General features: G+C 38.3%; 1 protein-coding gene across 3 annotated transcripts in view; it reads right to left on the bottom strand.

Moving 5' to 3' along the window:
* Nucleotides 1-358: 358 nt before the first annotated feature.
* Nucleotides 359-22,145, bottom strand: part of LOC127568566 (MOB kinase activator 3C-like) — a 35,028-nt gene continuing 13,241 nt past the window's right edge. For all 3 annotated transcript variants that reach the window (XM_052012467.1, XM_052012468.1, XM_052012469.1), the window contains 2 exons: nt 17,022-17,224; nt 359-6,068 (listed from right to left, as the gene is read on the bottom strand). In XM_052012467.1, the coding sequence (XP_051868427.1) occupies nt 6,039-6,068; nt 17,022-17,224 (233 nt within the window). In that variant the 3' untranslated portion in view covers nt 359-6,038. The remainder of the gene's footprint in view (nt 6,069-17,021; nt 17,225-22,145) is intronic.

The raw sequence follows: 22,145 nt of genomic DNA, 5'->3' as shown, positions 1-22,145 counted from the left end.
CAGAGCAGAGTACAGTTTGATCATTTCTTCCTTGGACTTTTTTTGCCATTGCAGTTCAATCACCTTTGGATTGGCTGATGGTCATTTTGCAATGATTGGACAACTAGAAGTAAGTACTTCAATTTTGTAATTTGCAATTCTCTCTTCTCTAGTAATCATCAAAAATATTACTCCTGGAAGTATATGTGCTTCCTACTATTTGAAAACTTTAACCTCTAAAGGAATGTATCTAAGAGCAAAAAAAAATTACTCTTCACAATGTATGGGACTATTGGACAGAATTTAGTTCTGCAATTCTCTTCAAAATGAAATCCACACATCCAAATGATTTGCAAAGTGAAGTAACAAATAATTTTATTTCCAAGCAAATAGTATAAGAAAGATCAAAAGCAGAAAAAGTTAATAGTAAATTTAACAGAAATAATGTAACTGTCTTCAATGCTCTTGACATGGGTGACTTACTTAATTTGTGTTCTGTGCATTTCAGTTACTTGCAATTGTTTATCACAAATTCCATCCACTTTCACTCCAGCACAAGGTCTCGTAGAAGAGTAACTCTCAATCTCTCATGGTCATTGACATTCAAGAGATGTTTATGACTGTGTCAACTTTCCCAATTTCAGCTCCACAAATATAAAACCAATATTATAGATAGTTCTCTCATGCAACTTTTTGATGAACAGAAAGTTCTCTACAGATTCTGTGCAGTCAAGTCAAACAGCCAAGACTTCACATAGTACAGGAGTCTACTGGAGTTTTACAAAGATTTGAACACTTCACACGTCTCCACTATACAAGATTTAACAATGGGATGTATCAATCCTTTAGTTCAAAGTAATAATCTTGCAGTTAATTCAAAGGACCCATCTGACTTGACTTCAATTGGTAATTTAATATTGAGATAAATGGCTCAGCAAATTCATCTAGTGGATCCTTGAATTATTCCCACCTGGAAAGTTCCCAGTTTGATATGGAAATTTGTGTTGATTTCTGACGGGTGCCTTATTGTGCAAGCAGATCAGCAGTTGTTGAATAACTTGCTGATATTCAATGCCATGGCTTGCACATAAGTGTGTTATCAAAGACTCCTGTCATCCATCAAGGAATATAGAATGTTGGAAGTGAGAGGTACTAAAATACTTCAATAGTGAATGATACATGAATGATACATGGTTTATCATAGTAATAGTATGTAAAAGCAACAACTGACTTAGAGTAACACATTAAATTAACCAAATATTAAAAGTTGAGAAGTTAGAAATGATTACTTTATGCATATAAATTTCTAAGATGTGAAAATGATATGTTTTTTAATGGCTACACAAAGTTGCAAGGTAAAGTATTTTTCTTTATAGTATGACTAAAGTTTTCTTACTCAACGTGGCTCAGTCATCAGATAAGACATGAATTGAATAATGGTACTATTATCATGAATCAGACTCTTCTTCAGGCTCAATATATATAGAGAGGATGGAAAGTGATGTACAGCTCATAATTTTCTCAAGCTGTGAACAATTAATCTGGTTACATTTCATAAACTAACTGAGCAACTGGCACTTCAACAGCATGTGCATCCAACCATAGTGTCTCATTGTATTTACTGGGGCATGATGATAAGGATTCTAGTCAGTTACCTTTTAAAATAAAAGCAAGCATTATATGGAATCCCCAACAAACTGTTTCCAAGAGGTAATCTATAGGGATTCTATTGCTGTACACATGCTACCTATAATCTAATCTTGACAATGGTGGTCAGGTGGCATGTGAAGGTACTTCCACAATGTTGTTAAGTAGGGAATTCCAGGATGTAGACCCAGCAAGAACGTATGTTCAATTCAGGTGTATTACTTGGAAAAGAAGCTACAGGTAGATGTGTTCCAATGTACCTGCTGCCATTGTCCTTCTTGGTGGTAGACATTATATGTTGTAGGAGAAGCTGAGGCAAGTTACTACACTGTATTTTGTAGATGACACATGCTGAAGCCATGAGGTGACAGCAGCAGGGGGAATTAATGTTTAGGGTGCTAGATGGGGCCAATCAAACTGTATGCTTTCCCCTGGATGGTGTCAATCTTAAATTCCTTGAGTGGTGTTAGAGTTGCACTCATCCAAGCAAGTGGAGAGTATTCCATCACACTCCTCAAGTGCCTAGGAAATGGTGGAAAGGCTTTGGGATGTCAGAAGATGAGTCAGTTATCACAGAATACCCAGCCTCTAACCTCCTCTTGTGGCAGGTAAAGTCTCTGGTAAATTGTAATCCAACCCTGCGCACCCTTCTCACCAGGACATTGATAGTGGGAGTAGTGATGACCATGCCATTGGATATCATGGGTAGATAATTAGTCTCTGTCTAATTGGAGATGATTGATGAATGACTCACATGCTCCTGGCCACCAAGTAGCCCATGTCTGAATGTTCTCTAGGCCTTAGTATATGCATGCACAGACTGTTCTCTTTGGATTCAAACCATAATTAAGTAATTGAGCTAGATTAGGCTGACATTTCAGTGCTGCATTGAGGGAATGCTTCTCTACGAAAGAGAAACTGAAAAAAAGGCTCTGTCTCATTGTTCATATGAACAAATTGGGCTCTCCCATTGTCTTGGCCAATAATAATAATCCTTTAACCAACATGAGTAAGGATTAACTCTGCAAAAGTGGACAATTACCATTTCTGTGTATGATACTATCAGACAGCAGAGGAAACAATATTCTGCCACAAGGCAAAGAGAACTAGCAAAGTCTCACTTCATTTTTCATCTGATGATGTATTCATTGAAATGAAATGGAATAAATACCATGTTGAAACAATTTTGAGTCAGAACAATGCATCTTTACACTTAAATTTAAAAATGCCCTTGACATTTGACTTAGAGAAGATTCAGGGAGATTTTCCTGTAACTTCCTCAATGATCTGGATCAGTTGATGGTGCACTTATTAGAAAATCAAGCAAGTTGGAACTTGCATATGTATAAAAACCCATATTGATTTCCCCCCCATTTGGATTAAATCAATAGAGTTATTAAAAATCATATATATACTATTCTGATTGTGTGGTGCTCTTTTTCAATAAAAATGTGCATTATACTTTGTGCACAAGCTTGGTTATAAACAATTGCTCATCCATTCTGTATACTGCATTGAACAAAATTCCAATTGTTTTAACATTTTGATTAAATGACATTCTAACAGGTCTGAAATTCTCAAACTGTTTCATTTTGCCCTTGTAAAATATTCCAAGACAACACTGTATAGCACTTTAAAATGATAGGTTGTGTTGGCTGACAACTATATTCCTGACACAACTGTTCCACCTTCTACAAGGTCCTGTAGTTAAATTAAACAAAGATTAACGTTTTTTTAAAAACACAATTCCATCCAATTCAGACATTGATAACTAAAAGATTATATAGTTTTTTTTAAGTTTTGTACTGAGTGAATGCTAGATTTAGAAAAGACAAAATCTGGTTCACATCTCAGTTGTCATCAAAATTAGTTCAATCTTAAATCCTGTAAAAGAACAGTACATGCTGGATAAAGGCAAACAATTCACTTCTGTCCATTCTTATTACATTCGCATACATCACACTGTCTGTTCATAATGTATCAGAGATGAGTGTTTTTTTTTCTCTTTGATTGAACACTACAAAGCCCCTCTGTCATCCCTTTCCTTTGTGCCAGTTCTTTTTTTAAAAAAAGGGTTATAGAACAGCCTGCATGCCATTAGTGATGTTATTACTGTGTAATGAATTGACCTGTACAATCAGTATGCAAGGCAAGTTTTTCACTGTACCTCGGTACAAGTGACAATAATAAACCAATACCAATATTACATTAGCCTGATCATTGCTTGAGAGATTAGCAGGATTAATTTATATTCTAAACAAATTCAAGATTTTTTGAATCATCATATTAAACGGAGATAGAAATTGATTCAATCACTGATCTTTTAGCGCCCTCATGTTATATGTGATCACTGGAAGTCTAACACTGGGGTAGATAGGTACCTGTCTGTTAAGGCTGAGGTTGATCTCTCTCGATATACCTTAGTGGTATAATGCTTAGGGTGTCCAGATCTGAAACTTGGTCGTCCAGTGGTGGCTAATATGGGTCTAATCCAGATGAAATGACCTAGGAGCGATTTGAAAACAAGGATACAAATTTTAAATCTAAGGCATTGCATAACCATTGCATAGCCACGCATAATGATGAAAGAACTGGACTGGTGTGAGTTACAACACAGTCAGCCAAGGTTTGTGCAACCTAAAATTTATAGAGTGTGAAATGAGGCAATCCATCTTGGAAATTTGGAAAGGTCTAGAGTTAACAAATATGTGGCTCAAAACCTCAATGGAGTTGGGCAAACTGGGCATCTTTACAAAGATAGAAAGAGGTGATTATACTTTTAATGCAAATAAGTTATCTAAAGTTCATCTCGCCATCAAATATGACATCAGGGTTGCAAACTGTCTGGGGTTTTGTCTCAGATAATTGCTAGGAAACAGATTTTATGGCACATACAGAATATAGTGGCTACAGCCTTTCCAATATTTAATTGGACAAATTCCTGCTCCTCGGTAACTGGCTGTCAAACAACCTGTTTCAGTATTTAAGTACAGTGGATGAGTCAAGGAGGTAGTGGTGAGGCAGATCTGGATGTTATGGATCGTATACATGGAAACTGATATTGGACTAGAACATACATCAAGTGGCAAAGTACCTGCATTTGGCATTGATCTATGTCATATCTTTTGTAGATCTCATGATGCAAATCAGTAATAAATGCCAGTCCAATTATAAGGTCCTGTCAAGTGGCAGGGCCCTGAAGAATGTAATGCAGTTACAGGACAGATCAGAACAACCTCCATCCACCCAGATACTTAAAAAACACACATCCCTGGTTTAGCAATAATCAAACCTGTCAAGGACTATGCATGCTTCTTCAAACTGTTCAAAGCAATTAAAAACATAAGCACATTTAAAACACCTAAGAAACAATTTTAAACAAAACATTCAAGTAAATAAATTGATTAAAAATACAAATTACCTAATTCTTACATAGTTCCCTCATATTTGTCTACCTCTATTAAAATGAAATGGTATTCCTGAGCCGGGATTTGACCTGGTACAGGTTCAATGAGCAAATTTGCCAGTGTCAGTGTTGGTTCACATTCTACTGCTGGACTCCACAGGGAAGCCAATGCCAGACCACAGCCATCAATTGCAGGGTAAGAGCAACCAGCAAATCCAGGACTTCTCTGGTCTTGCCGGAATCCCAAACTTGGTGGCACTTTTGAAGAACATTTCTAGCAGATTGGTGTGGAATTGTGGGTTTTTCCCAACAATTTCTAGCCTATTCTGTTTCAAATGATATTGCCAACTTTTGGTCCTTTTTGGCATGATATATGCCTGACAACTTTTGGTTTGATATTGATGTAGTTTTTGCCTGAATCTGGTGCTGAGTTATCCTGGCTGTGTAACAGCTAGGTGGAATGGAAGATGCTACAATGAATACACATCCACTGCTAATGTTTGAGGCACACTGTCTTTGGGTAGTAGATTATGGTCCCCATCTGGATTCCAAATATTTGTCACAGGTCTTCTTAATTAAACAAATTGCTTTACTTGAACCAAATATCTCAGTTTAATGACAAGTTTAGAGCAACTGTATCTCCTTTCATCAATCTAACAGTAAATGTCAAAGGAATGCTGAATTACTGTCAGATGACTGAATTAAATCAGTTTGGAGAATGCAAAGTGGGATTTCCAATGGCACTTATCCTGAGGTGAGTGCCATTTGATCAGCATACACAATATATCAGTGACACTCTGTGTCCGAGAGAAAATTTACAAACTTTTGATTTTGGTCTGATTCTTCATTTATGACTTTAAAAGATTTTGCTTGCTCAGGATTTGCAGGGATTCAGATCATAGATGGCCATTTTCTGATAATCTTCTTTATCTTGGATAACATATGGCTCAAATTCTGGGTTACATTTCACAGGGAGAGTTATTGCGTGGTCTCTCTCAAGCTGGAATTAATGGCAAATTTTCTCTGTCATGACTTTCTGTTGGAAAGAAAAAGAACAAAGTATTTAGTTTCTTCAGATGAAAATGAGTATTGCTGGATCTCAGTAGAGTTTCAAAGTACAGTCATTTTCCAAATAGCCAGACTGTGCAACTGGGCAACAGGACAATCTGAAACCAAAGTTATTGTGGCACAGCAACACCAGCAGCAACACCTTTCATTTATCTAATCCCCTTAATGTAGTAAGGCTTCCCAAACTGCTTAATGTAGTTAATGACTGTAATCTGATTATTCCATCCCTTGTGGTCTTAGATTGAAGCATGCTACCAACACTGAAAACATTAAGAATCCCCAGATAGGAAAGGGTATATAAGTTTAGTGGTCCATTAAAATTTCACTACATTAAGGAATGCAAAATACTTTCAAAACTTGCAGGATTTAGGTGAAAACAAGTCACAAAATTTTAGAGCAACTGGTAAAAGACAACTTGATCACGTTTATTGATTTTCTGAAGAAGGAATATGCAGTATCTATTGGGACACTTGAGATCTTTTATAATAGATTTGTATCTCGGGTGCTGGTCGATACTAACACAAATATTAGATTTATTCGATTTTTTCCTATTAACCAAGTCCCTGAAAAGGGAACTCTTCACTTGATATATATCTTACTTTACTTAAGACCTAATCATTGATTGATGCATTCTTCACTTTACTCTCAGCCCATAAAATCTTTCAAACATATTGAAACAGTTTGGGCTTTAGTGCTCCATTTTCTCTCACCAGATAGCAACTATGAAGACACAGGAGTTCCTCCAGCAGTTGTTTTTTTTGCAGCAACTAAACTATGTGGTACTTTCCTATTATTGTCATTTGAAGAAAAATCATCAACATGAAGCTTGTTGAAGTCCACAGGAACCACTGTTAATTTTGTTAATTTTTTTTTTGTAACTTGCAAGACATTTCAACATATAGTATCATTGGCACTGGTTACTTTTCAGAACTGGATACAAGCTCCTTCATGTTTCTGCTGTGATGTGATACCAGCCATTTTTTCCCCATTAACTGGAATCATTCATTAAAAATTGAAATACTGTTTTCTTTGCAATCAACAATCAATGAAACTAGGAATGGCAGCATCTATGAAGGGAAATGGACAGTCAACGTTTCAGGTTGAGACCCTTCATCTGGTCCCGATGAAAGGCCTCGACCCAAAACATCGACTGATCATTTCCCTCCATAGATGCTGCCTGACCTGCTGAGTCCCTCAGCGTTTTGTGTCTTGCTCCATTTTCCAGCATCTGCCATCTCTTGTGTCTCCAATGAAACTGGGAATGCCTGGCTTTGAAACACATTGAGCATTTAATATTCAGAGCAATTAATTTGCTATGGAAGATATCAGATTATTCCATTGACTTTTTTAAAATAAAGGAATATTTCACTATTTTAACATTAGAAAATGCAGTTTCAATTATAATAATTTTCAAGTGTAGGATATTTAAACTTGCTTTCTTTAGGTACATATTTTTCCAGTTATTTTCTGTACTCCCATGCCTGCCCCATTCTGCTCTTCTGGCAAACACTGGAAGAAAGACCAGAGTAATTGCCATGATTGTCCTAATTCTCAACTCATTGTAACAGGATTAGAGATGAGGATTCCATTTTGTCAATTATGAGACCGTATTCTGGGTCTGTCTCCTCTCCTAGTCCAAAAGGCATTTGACAAGGTGTCATGTAAAGGACTAGTGCACAAATTAAGATCCCAAGGTATTGGAGGAAGTGTGTTAGCATGGATTGAAAACTGGGAGTTGGAATAAGTAGATCCTTTTCAAACTGGAGAGACATCACTCCTGGAGTACCCCAGGGATTGGTTCCTTGTCCATCATTGTTTCCTAGTTACAATAATGGCAGAAGGAATGAAATGTAAGGTTTCCATGCTTGCTAATGATATGAAAGTAGGTGGAAGGGCATGTTGTGATCAGGACATTGTTTTCTGCAATGGGATATACATAGTTTGAGTGACTGGGTGAAAATCTGGCAAATGGAGTTTAATATGGGGAAGTGTGAGGTCATGCACCGGGAAGAGGAATCAACAGGCGGATTGTTATCTAAATGCAGAGACTGCAAAGGAATAAGGTTCAGAGGAGTCCCAGTGTTCTAGAGCATGAATCACAAAGAATAGCAGGCAGATCCAACAAGTAGTTGAGAAGACAAATGGCACGTTGGTCTTTATTGTGAAGGGGTTGGAGTTTAAGAATGGGGAGGTTTGGTTGTACTTGTACAGGGTGTTGGTGAGACCACACCTGGAATACCAGGTGTCGCCTCACCAACACCCTGTACAATTTTTGGTCCCCTTATCTAAAAATGGATACAGTAGCATTGGATCCAGTCCAAAAAGGAATCACCTGGCTAACTAGTGGAATGAGAGGGTTATCTTATCAAGAGCGGCTAAATAGTTTGGGCCTGTATACCTTTGAGTTTAGAAGAATAAGGGTGACCTTATTCAAACATATAAGATCCTAAGAGGCTTGTTAGGACAGCTGCTTAGATGCTTTCACTAGTGAGAGAATTACAAAGGAGAGGACATAGCAACAAAATAGGGGGCCATTCATTTAAAACTGAGGTGTATAGAAATTCCTTCTCTCAAAGGGTAGTTAATCTCTGGAATACTCTGTGGTGGAGGCCAGATCATCAGAAACATTTGAGGTGGACGTGGATAAATATTTGAAAGATTGAGGAATTGAGGGTCATGGGGATGTGCCAGAGAAAAGGAGCCAATACCAACATAGGTTAGCCATGACCATATTGAATGGTGAGGCAGGTTTGAGGGCTTGGTGGTCTACTGCTCTTGTGTTCTCTCCTGCTGGTTAATTTTGGCATAAAACCTTAATGTGAGTAAATGATGGTGGAAAGTGAGTAGTACATTCCAAGGAATTACTCATTGGTGCTTTGAAATGCTCTGAAGATTCCTTTATTTTTCTTAAGATGATTAGTGACCATTAGAACAATCTTTGAATGTAAACTTGGCTAGCCATCCTCAACTGGACATTCATTAAGAAAAATAAAAATTAATCTGCAATGAAGAGGGTTAAATTTAATAAGGATGATACTGTTAAGGAGGCAACATTGAATGGAAGTGATAGGTGAAATATGATGGGCAGCTAAGTTGACATCGCTTGCTTTATTCCATCATCCATTGCCATACCTATGCCCTGTGAGTTTAATGAACCAGAAGCATACAATTTAAATCAATCAATTAGGTGGGGCTGAACAGAGGTACTAATTTATTTTTCCATCCAGTCATAAAATATAAAATATAACTTCTAGATAGATTTTTGCTCAATCCATTCCTTGGGATAGTTCAAGATTGTTGTAAAATTACAAGAGTATTGCATTTAACTGGGAAATGTTGATCTAAGCAATTTTAAGTTTAACATATTTATTCTCGGTGGCATCATCAATGAACTGCAAGTCCCCAGTTGCATTTCTATATTCATGATCTTTATCCACTATTGATTCCATATTCAGAGTCTTATTTTGTTATGTTTAACAGGTTGAACTCTCTTGTCTGTTTGGAATTAAACTGAATGAAATAACAATAAAGGATCCTTTCCACAACCTGCCAAGAGAGACAGGTCTCTTTTGAACAAGGTGAATTATGCAAAAAAAACCAGAATATTAACTGTGGCACTGCTCTCAGTAAACATTGAGTTCACATATGCATTCAGAGAATTTAATAATGTCTGCACTGCTTTAGTTCTACATTATAGGACACTTCATTGACAACAGTGGAAATATCCAGTGATTTGCACCCTTGCATAACTGATTTATGCCCAAGCTGCTGACAATTAGTGTCATGAGGTAAAACAGAAGGAACATCAAAAACTTAAAGATGTGGCCTTGATATGCCATCTCTGTGCATTTTTCACTGTTAATCACCTTTACAACTCAGAGCGCCACTGGTTTTAATGGCTGTGCAGTTCCTACTGTTGTCCTTATAATGACATTACTGCCTGCCAGAAAGTTTACCACCGGTTCTAATTTATTCCCAATGGTCACACAACTTCAACACTGGGAAGGAACTTTGCTTTATTCCATCATCCAAAGTCATAGTTACCCCCTGTGGTTTTAATGTGACTGCCATCAATTAGATGAGAGGGATTTATTTATTTTTACATTGTTCTTAAAGTTTAAACATAAAGAGAGACCTTTATCAAAGCCATTTGTTGTGTTGATTAGAAATTGTAAAATCCAGACATCATTGAAAAAAATCTGAACATTAAAAAGCCCACTGTGGGACAAATATTGAAGCAGAAAGGTGTCATTATCAAGGGTAATTTCCATTCTAGAAATAAAGCCAGTTGTTAGTAGTTGTGAAATACAGGGCTGCAAAGGAATTGAAGGGAAAAAATATTTGAATTCGTTTTACCTCATTGGGTTTCATTATTTCTCGTAAAATCATCTAACAGAATTCAGAGAGGAGCCATGATCTGTTTATCCATTACTTTAGTGAGACAAAAACAAATATTGTGGAATTTTGTGGTTAAAAAATCCACAGAAAAGACTGAATAGTCTGAAATGGCCCCCCCGTTAAGTTGCAAGAATATTCTTTTATTGACCAGAAATTCCTCCAGAAGTACATTATGTTACACTCAGAATATAATAGTTACAAATCTGACCTTTCAAAGATTACAACTATAATGATAATGCAATCATCTTGTAATTTATCTTCTTGTTAATTAGGACCAGTGTTTTTGCTTAGTGTCCATCCTATTTTGGCAGCTGTCCATGGTCTCTGTCCCAAAATCAAATATTTCCATTAGCTCCAATGAAGCAAATTTAAGAATGTTTATTTCCACCAAGAAAATGACTAGCAAATGAAGAAAGCAACACTAATTTTCATCATGAAGAAACATCCATGCTTCAAAATGCTCAAGGCACTACATAAGAGCAGTAATAATCTTTGTTAAATAAGGAGGTATAGTTATGATAATCAAAACCTTGGTCGCAGAGCTAGGTTTTAAGAAATATCTTAAAGGAAGAAAGAAAGGTAAGAAGCAGAAATATTAAAGGAGGGAATTCCAGTCTTTAGGCCCATGGTAGCTGAAGGCATGTTTCTAATAGGGGAGCAACTAAATTCAGCTGTGATTAAGGGGATAGAATAACAGAGATGCCAATGTCCCTGAGGGTTAGGGAGGGGTGACGCCAGTTAGGAATTTGAAAACAAAAGGTGAGAACTTTATAATCAATGCATTGATTAACTGGGAGCCAATATAGGTTAGAAAACAGAAGGCCAGCAAATGAATGGGAGATAGTGTCAGGCCAAACCGGATGAAGTCAAAGGGAACAGCCTGATGGTGTCATTATTCTGCAATAACAGGGGATCAATGATCAATAATAAGTCACATGCAACTGAATAGACACAACACTGTAGTAGCTTTGCTGGGCATTAGAACATAACAAAAATTAATTCAAGACTTATAAAACAGGACACCATTTTATCATTATGCTACTGGCAGGGATAATCATCTCAATATCACCCACCCCATGGCTCCTGTCAACCTGCAACTATGCCACTCCATGATTAATATTATTATTTTACCACAGTATTTCCTTCTGTAGACCTTGTTTAACATCCACTGATCTCTCTCAACATCATATCAATTAAAACACAAAGGAACAATTATTTAATCATTTGTTCGAAAAGGGTGTAGACCCAGGGGACAGGTTTATTGCTAAGGTAAAACTTACATTTAAGAAGGGAGATAAAACCCATCCAGGGAAGTACAAACCAGTGAGCTTAATACCAGTGGTGGGAAAAATAATGACATCCCTATTAAAGGAGTGACTAGAGGGACAGCTACAAATGAAAAGGTTAATTATTAATTGTCATGAGGGATTTCAAAAAGGAAGACCTTGCTCAATCAACCTCATTGAATTTTTTCACAGAAGATGTGTAGGCTCTGGTAATTCAGTAGATGCAATTTATCTGGATTTTTTTTTAGAAGGCCTTCAATAAGCTACCCCACAATAGACTAATGAATAATATCAGAGAATGCAAAACAGCGACAAGTAACAAATTGGACTGAGGTCTATAAAACAGAGAGCAGGAATAGAGTGTGCATAGACTGTTCCTCTACAGATGTGTTCCACAACACTGGTGTCAGGACCAACTGGTGCCAATTTATGTTAATGAATCAGTTTTTGGAATCAAAAACCCAATTTCCAAATTTGCAGATGATACCAAACTAGAGGGTGAAATTCGCTAAGACCACTGCAACAAATTACATTAATAAGCTTGCAGAAGTAACAAAAATGGCAGGTGAGATTCAACATAGATAAATACAAGGCAATCAGTTTTGATAGGAAGAATAGGGAGTCACTGAAAGATTTGGGATAGAGGAAGAAAAAGCTTTCAGTGTACAAATACATCAGTCACTAAAAAGTTTGCTACTTTAGCAGGTTCATAAAGGAATCAAAACAAGCACTTGAGTGAAGTTCTAAAGATTCTATCTATTCTATTTGTGCCTCTCATGATTTTATAAACTTCTATAAGGTCACCCACTCAGCCTCCTACCCTCCTGTGAGAATAAACTCAGCCTATCCAATATCTCCTTATAACTACAGCCCTCCATTTCAGACAACATCCTGGTGAATATCTTCTCCACTCGCCCTATTGCTACCACATCCTTCCTGCATTCCTGTAGTGTGGTGACCAGAACTATATACAATATTCTAAGTATGGTCTAACCAATGTTGTATACAACTGCAACACAACATCCCCATTCTTATACTCAGTGCCTCGACCTATGAAAGCACTTTTTCACTACCTTATTGGCTTGTGTTGCCACTTTCAGGGACGTATGGACTTGGACCCCAAGACCTCTCTGTACATCAATGCTCTTAAGGTCCTGGCCATTTACTCTATGTCTTCAACACCTCACACTTGCCCTGAAGTGGCATATAAAGTCTAATCCGGGCAAGTGTAAGGTGTTGCACTTTGGGAGGTCAAGCATAAGGGGAAAGTATCCAGTTAATGTCAGGACCCTTAACAGCAATGATGTACAGAGAGGACTTGGGGTCCAAGTCCATACATCCCTGAAAGTGGCAACACAAGTAGAATGGTAAAGAAGGTGTATGGCATGCTTGCCTTCATTGCTAGGGGCATTAAGTATAAGAGTCAGGAAGTCATGATGCAGTTGTATGAAACATTGGTTAGGTTGCACTTGGTATATTGCATGCCCCCGCACCTGCCTATCACTAACTCTTACCTGCATCTACCTATCACCACCTTGTGCCCACCCCGCCTCCCTTCTTTTGTCCATCTATCACTTCTCTGCTTTTCCCTCCTTTACAATGGGCTTCCCCTTTTTCTATCTTCAGTCCTGAAGAAGGGTCCTGACCCAAAATGTTGAACGCCTGCTTTTCTCCATGGACGCTGCCTGGCTTGCTGAGTTCCTCCAGCTTCATGGTGTTTTTCATCTAGATTCCAGCACCTGCAGTCCTTTGTTTCTCTCAAGTATTGCATGCAGTTCTGGTCGCCTCATTACAGGAAAGATGTGAAGGCTTTGGAGAGAGTACAAAAGATGTTTTGCAGGATGCTGCCTCAATTAGAAGGTGTTAGCTAAAAAGAGAGGTTGGACAAACTTGGATTGCTTTCTTTGGAGCGTCAGAGGCTAAGGGGAGACCTGATTGAAGTTAATAAAATTATGAGAGGCATAAATCATGACAGACAGAATCTTTTTTCCAGGGTAGAAATGTCAAATACTAGAGGGAATAGCTTTAAGATGAGATGGGGAAAGTTTAAAGGAGATGTGTGGAGCAAGTTCTTTTTTTACATAGAGAGTGGTAGGTGCCTGGAATGCACTGCCAGAGGTGGTAGTGGAAGCAAATATGACAGTGGCATTCAAGAGATTTTTAGATAGGCACGTGAATATGCAGTGAATAGAGGGATATGGATCATGTGCATGCAAAAGGTATTAGTTTAATTTGGCATCATGCTCAGCACAGATATCATGGGCCGAAGGGTCTGTTCCTGTCCTGTACTATTCTATGTTAGATGTCCTACCAGAATTTGATCTCTCAAAGTGCATTACCTCACACATCTAGATTAAATTCCCTATGCCACCAATCTACCCAACATTCCAGCTGATCTATGTCCCACTGTGTCCTTAGACAAACTTCTCTGTCATCTACAACTCCACCAATTTTTGTGTCATCTGCAAACTTACTAATCATACCACGTACATTCTTATTCAAGTCACTTATATATTTCACAAACAAGAAAGGTCTTGGCACCTATGCCTGCAGTACACCACGTTACAGATTCCTGGTCAGAAAAACACCCAGCCACCACTACCCTCTGCCTCCTATCACCAAGCCAATTTTTGATTCAGTTTGCCAAAAAACCTCTGATCCCTTATGCTTTAAACCTTTGGGCCAGCCTACCATGCAGGACCTTGTCAAAAGCCTTACTGAAGTCCACATAAACCATGTCTACTGCTCTGCTTTCATCAGTTCTCCAGATATTACAGATATCTTGCAACTCTTGCAATTCTTGGAACTCCTGCAATTTGTTTTTGTAAACAATTTCCCTTCCATCTTACTTTTTTTGCACTTTGATGCAACCAATTAAATGATTTATAATTCTTGAAATATTCAATCAACAGTCAAAGTGAACCAACACTGCTATCTGGATAAGGCATGATGTCATCATCCATCATCTCTTCTACTTCTGACGGTACTCTCTCTCTAATCCATGGCCCCATAAGGATATTAGATAAATGAATTCAATACATTATTTATTAAGTTTTTCACTGGCATTTTCTCAGTTGGCAAGCAATGTTGCTGACAGGATATAATGTTTGGACTAATACAAGGTTTCTGATTCACCATTTCCTCTGGCATCAAATGTATATCTCAAGTTTCCCTGTATACCATTTTTCATTGGTTTCAAAGAACTGTTTCTTCTTTTGGCAGATGTACAATCTGATCACTCAGCTGTAACCCAACATTTCTTGGTTTTAAACAACAGAAGCTGCTAGAAAAACTCAGTCAGCATCTGTGGAAGGAGAAACAGTTAACATATCAAAGACCCTTCATTAGAACTGAGAAAGAAAGAAAACAAGTTAGTCCAGGTAGAAGCGAAGGTGGGAGAGGAAGGGCAGGAGAGCTGCAACAGAATTAATTTCTATGATGGGGTGAAATAATGTAGCCATTAAATGAGGAGTTAAGCTCCTTTGTCTCTGTAATATGTTGTTAATGTCGTGAAGTCTAGGTAATTTTGTATAGTCTGAAGGAGCTGATTATACAAATGAAAGAAAATAGAAAAGAGGAATGGCAGGCAAAAATGGCCAGTCCTGATTGCCCTTCCACACTTTCTCCATTACTTAGACCAACTTGTTTTCCCTCTGTCTCAATTCTTTTTACTTTTTTTTATACTTTTTATTTATACAGCACAGTAACAGGACCTTCTGGCCCAACGAGCCCGCACTGCCCGATTACACCCATGTTAACCTACTAACCCATACGTCTTTGGAATGTGGGAGGAAACCGGAGCACCTGGAGGAAACCCACACATTCACAGGGAGAATGTACAAACTCCTTACAGACAGCTGTGGGAATTGGACCCCGATCACTGGCGCTGTAATAGCGTTATGCTAACCGCTAAGCTACCTGAAACTTTAACAGTTTCTTTTTCCACAGGTGCTGCCTGGGTTTTTCCAGCAGTTTCTGTTTTTATTTCAGATTTCTGAAATCTACAGTTTTTTTTCTAATTTTTATTATTTGGTTATTCTGGAGAATCTCATTCCTGCTTCAAAAGGATACTGCAAGAAAAACAGACCTCTGATTATTGATTTGAAATGTTAAGTCTGTTTCTCTCTCCATAGATATTGCCACGTCTGCTAAATTTTTCCAGCATCCGCAGAATTTCACTTCTGTATTTTTTAGCAGAATATTTGGTCTGGTTAGTGCTTTCTCTGAACATGTGCCTTTTAGTTCCTTACCTCAGCTATCACTGAAATGAATTTAAATTAAGAACAAACAGTGGCCAGCTTGATTTAAAATTAAATCCATTTGTTGGTATTTCACTAAAACATCAGAAATCACGAAGAAGGCATGCCAGTGGCTCTACTTGATTAGGACTTTGAGGAGATTTGGTATATCAAATTTCCATAGATATATGGTGGAGAGCATTCTGACTGGTTGCATCACAGCCTGGTGTGGAGGCTCCAAAGCACAGGATCACAAGAGGCTGCAGAGGGTTGTAGACTCAGCCAGCTCCATCACGGGCACAACCCTCCCCACCATCGAGGACATCTTCAACAGGCGGTGCCTCAAGAAGGCAGCATCCATCAGTAAGGACCGTCACCATCCAGGACATGCCCTCTTCTCATTACTACCATCAGGGAGGAGGTACAGGAGCCTGAGGACCCACATTCAACAACTCAGGAACAGCTTCTTCCCCTCCGTCGTCAGATTTCTGAATGGTTCATGAAACCATGAACACTACCTCATTGTTCCTTTTTTTTGCACTAATTGTTTATCTTGTAGTTTATTGTTTTTATACCTTTTCACTGTACTGCTGCTGCAAAACAACAAATTTCACATCATATGAGACGGTGATAATAAACCTGATTCTGAAACATAAAGAATGAGAATGAGGAAATTAAAAAGTTCTTAAAAAAAAAGATTTTAGTAAATTCATGCATTATTGGAACGTGGCAGAGTAAGCAAGGGAAGAATAAGCAGGGACAGGCTTGTATGTGATAAAAAAAAACAACGTAAGAAATTGGAAACTGGGTGAATGAGAGAATGGTAGGGACAAGATTGACATATTTTCCCCCACAGTGTTTCATTGCTGCTGATAATCTTCTCACGTGCAAAAGATATCAAGCGTATCTGAGAACCTGCATATCACTCACAAATGATCACAATACAAGACCATACTTATATAAAAGGAACCAATCAGACAGGCAGATATACAAACGTACCAGAGGCTCCAGCTCCCGCTCATCAATCAGGTCAAACTCAGTCACAAAGTAGTAGAAATGTTTGTAGCACGTATTTACGTGGGCTTCAGCTCCCATTGTAGTAATCCGATCAAAGTGGTGGATGTAAACATGAACAAAGACTCGGAAAAGCCTGGTGAGAATCTTCTTACAAAGCTGCATGAAATTCTTAGGGAAGGGAACACCTAGCAAAAAAAAGTCAGGAAAATAGAGAAATAGTAAGATTTGGGGAAAAGAAACCCTTGCACACATAAGACTCTTTCCAATATCACTTTTAAGATTCTCCTCCAAGGCAGTTGAGTGGTACAGCAAAGGTATGAGATCCAAAATTTGATAGAGCCTTCAAATGCTGAAAGATCATCAAACAACACGCGGTTATAGAAGGGGCCGAAATAAATACATCTGGTTAGGCCCAGTGTTTCAAGGTAACAGAATAAATTAAGTTCCCTTTTATTATATCAGATTTCAAGACTTTTGTTACTAGTTTGGGATTACATTTAGTAACACATTTTATTTTTTGATGAAAACTAAAACCCAATGGTCTTGTTACATTATGTGGGATTACAAGGGATATAGGGCATAGAAACAGGGCACTTGGCCCAAAAATCCTACCGGTATTTGTGTTTCATTCAATCCTCCTTCCTTATCCAAGACATTTAGCAGAGCCCTAAATTCCCTTCTACCTCAACGGCACATCCAGCTTCCCCTTAAATTTCCTGTGGTAGGGAATTCCTCATTCTCAACACTCGCTAGGTAGAGAAGTTTCTTCTCAATTTTCTTTTGGATCTCTTGGTGACTATCTTATATTAGGGCTTCCAGTTTTGTTCTTCCCCACAAATGGAAACATCCTCTCTGAACCCACTCTGTCAAAGGCCTTCTTTATTTTGAAGGAGTCTGTTAAATCACCTGTCAGCCTTCTTTTTTCAAGAGAAAAGAACTCAAACTGTTCATCCCTTGCTAATATGTAGACCCTTGCATTTCCGGATCATTTTCGTAATCATCTGCACCCTCACCAGTGCCTCGATATCCTTTTTATTATAAAAAGGCAACCCAAATTGTATGCAGCATGTGATCTAACCAAGATTTAAAGCAGATCTGGGATAATTTCCTTACCTTTCAATTTCTTTTCTCTTGAACCAAATCTTAATTTTTCCTTTGATATATTTATGACCTTACTAAATTCCTTTGCTCCGCAACCTCAACTGGATCCATAACTTCCAAGTTACAAAGTCTTTCCAGGTTCTTCAAAATTGCTAAACAAGTAGCATTGTTATTTGCTACAATTGTAGAACAGAAAGCATACAGCCTACTGCCAATGGTTCCTTAAAGTGAATACTTAATCGAGCAGGATTAGGATTATGTAGAGCAAACTGAAATGATAAATAAAGTTTTGACTACTAATTCTGTAGTAATATCAGAACAGCTGCGTTAATGCTGAATTTTACAGAATAAGTTCATACGACCGAATGGTCGTATTTTATGGCAGAAAAGGAGGCCTTTCAGCCCATTGAATTTATATCAAACTGATCTGTTAAGACTTTTGGTTGAAAAGCTTCCAAGGCCTATATTTGTGCCAAATGTACAAGCTAAACACTTGCTCCCCTATTTCAAAATGTTCCGACACAACAGATAATCTGTTTTAGTAAGATTTGCTGAGGAATAAATATTGTCTAGTGCACCCGTATAACACCCTGGCTTTCTTCAAAACTGTACTTGGTATCCTTTAAGTCCAACTGAGAAAGCAGACAGAATCTTGGTTTAACATCTCAATGAAATGAAAGCACCACCAGCAATCCAATCCCAGTACCGCATGATGTTGCCAGATATCCACTGGTCACTTTGCATGACCTGTATGCAGAGTTATATGATCAAACCCCTCCCTTAGCCCACTCCGGAGTTCAAAACCAAAATATCATAACTTCTTATAACACCAGCTTTGTAAAATAGATTGTGCTAATAGAGAACTGTACTTCCACAACTCATTTAATTCTGGAGTTAAATATGATGTGTTTAATATTATGGGTGTTGATTCAAGTTATTTATCATGCAACTGCTATTCACATCGAAAATGTGTCAACTTCCAGTCAGCACAAGTGTGTCTTTCAATTAATTCTCAATCAAAGCATGGCTGTGATAATCAGTTTAACACCTTAATTGTCAGGTGGTAATTTTAATACGTATTATTAAATTCATGTCTTCTGCTTAATTATAAGTGCATTTTATTCTTTACATTAACATATCTTTAATAATATAAGAGGAATATCAAGCTGGCATTTGGATGTTTTAAAATAGACCATTCTCCAACATCCACTTCTTTGTTTATACAATTATGATTCACGGTAATCAAGCAGGAGAATGGTGTTGAGTCCAATGATCAGCTATTCTACCAGTCCAATTTGCAAAGGCACTCTCCTACCTCCAGGGCAGAGAAACTGAACCCCATTCAATCACAGAGACCTTTGACTTAACAGTAGCATTCCCAAGTCTGAATCAGTCAAACACTCCCATCACTGTACGTTGATGTCCATGTTGAAGTTTTACTTAACCCCTCATTGTGTGAAATTCAGAATCTACATGTCTTCCCACCACTGAGATTAGTAGCTAATACACTGGGCAGTTTCCACTCCTTCACTAAACATGCTTCTTGTACTAAGGTTGGGATTTCCTCCTCTGCATGCAAGTACTACAGTTCACACTCATTTCCACCTTCAGTGTCCAAAGAAGCAACCAAGGATCTGGCAATGATGGGTAGTGAAAAGACAGATTGGGTGACTATCTAATGAGTGACTATAAGACTAAGCAAGAGTGAGATAGGAAGATGTAGTTTATTCTGTCAGTAAACATTAGTTGGTGGATCAGACCTCCATCCCCACCAAGATTCTGACTAAGAGTGTGAAATGCAGAGGATTGGCATGAATAGAGGTCCAAGGACATACTCCAAGCAAGTCTTCATTTTAAGTTCTTTACACTTCTATTTTCCATCTGTTTGGAGTTTACCACAATACTAGCTTTGAAGTTAGATACACAATCTCTCCTGGGCATGTTACAGATATTTCAACCACAAAAAGAAATGGTAAACATTTAAGTAAATTAATATCCATAAGCTGGTGCTGTCCATTACAAATCCATATAGAGCAATGTGAAACAATGTGTTATGCATCCATTCACTATTATTGCCCACAGTGATTTCTGAACTATTTTTTGAAGTTGTCAACAAGATTTATTCTCTCATAGCCAGTAAACTCATTACACATTGCAGTCAGTGAAATAAATTATGAAGAATATTGCCTCCAAGCTGGAGACTTTTACAGAATGTTGGTATCTTCTAATATACATTACCTGCTCTAACATAGTTTTTTTATATTCCTTTATGAAACATGGGTGAAGTGCTGTTGAAGAAAGTGAGTTGTGCAATGCAGCCAGTAGATAACCCATACCATGGTTGTAGTGTGCCAGTGATAGAGGGAATGGATAAAGTTCCTTGAAAGGTGCACTACTTATACTAACTTCTTTCTATTGGTGTCGAATCCATTGACTGTTTCTAGAACTTCACCCATCCAGCTGTGAGTTATAGACACAAGAGAGTGCAAGAAGCTGGAATCTGGAGCAACACACAAGTTGCTGGAGGAACTCAGCAGGTAGGCAGCATCTATGGAAGGAAATGGACAAGATGGTCCAGATGAGGGGTCTCAAATGTCAACTGTCTATTTCCCTCCACAGATGCTGATTTCCTCCAGCGTCTTGTGTGATGCTCCAGCTGTGAGATGTTATGTCCTGTTAACAGCACAGAGATTGTTTCTGCTTTCTGCTTCATTCTCGTTGCTGACTCATTGACTTCCCATACCTGTATTGATTAGGGTGACCAGATGTTGTCATTATCCAGGGACAGTCTCAGATTTACATCCCTGAGAATTCAGCAGAACAACTCTGTCATAAATGGGAAGCACTTTCCATAGATGTGTATGTGCTTGTGGAGCACAAACATCAGCCCAAACCCCCGAATCTCTCTTGCTTGTCCAGTGTCATGGCTGCTCATCCACCTAGTTGGAGCCTAAAACCTCCACCAGCCTTTGTATGTCAGCTTGCAGCTTACATGGGAAAAGGAGGAGTCGGAAGAGCACAGGAGCTTGGAGAGGGAAAATAGGGTTCAGGAGGAGGATCATGGAGGAAGGAGGTGGGGGTTTGGAGAGAACATGAGACTGCAGGAGGAAAGAAGATTGGAGTGGAAAAGAAGACTGGAGGAAGGAGATGACGGGATTAGGAGAGGAAATTGGAGATGAAGAAGAGAAAACAAGGGATTAAAGGAGGGCAAGGATAGAGCATCGAAAGGAAGTGTGGGCAGGAGACTGGTGAGGGGGAATGCAGGAAAAGAGATCACAGTAGATAAAACAGGCTAGGAGGTACAACCAACATGTCTTTTGGACCCCCCCTCCCAACTTCCCCATCAAGCCTTGTACTCAGCATCTACCTGTGTACCCCAACAACATTTAGGGGAGATATAGTTAAGGTATATAAAATTACACAGTTATTTTAAATTATGCTAACAGGATAAACTGTTAGGGCCAATTTCCCTCAGCAGAGAGATCATGAACCAGGGGGCATAGATTAAAGTTTATGGGCTGAAGGATTCTATAATATGAAAGAGATTCAAATGTTTACCAGTCATTCATATTCTGGAGTACCCAGAATTTTGTGTATGTCATCATGATGTGCAACAGTTCTGCTTCCCCTATGATCAGTATAGTGTGATTCTCAACATGAACAAATCACATTGGCGCATAGTCATTCAGTCCTTGGAAGATTTCAGTGCTACTGGCACAAGAAATTTCACCCTGGAATATCTCCATTTCATCACAAAGTCACACCCTACTGTTCACTCACTGCTACCCAAAGACAACACAGCACATGCAGCAAAGAGGATGTTTGCTTGCACTGTAAGATGTTAACCAAGCAAACATTTTAAAACACTGAAACTAAACCAGAATAAATCTTAATTTGCAAATCTAGTTTGTAACAAATGAAATCATATCATTTGAAATGTGCCTTAAGATTTTTCTCAGGTTGGAACTTGAATGAGCGGTGACCTTCTAATTGAGAGAGGAGACT

The sequence above is a fragment of the Pristis pectinata genome, chromosome 3, assembly GCF_009764475.1.
Source record: "Pristis pectinata isolate sPriPec2 chromosome 3, sPriPec2.1.pri, whole genome shotgun sequence".
NCBI classification, from domain to species: Eukaryota; Metazoa; Chordata; class Chondrichthyes; order Rhinopristiformes; family Pristidae; genus Pristis; species Pristis pectinata.
This window is presented reverse-complemented; position numbering and strand designations above follow the sequence as displayed.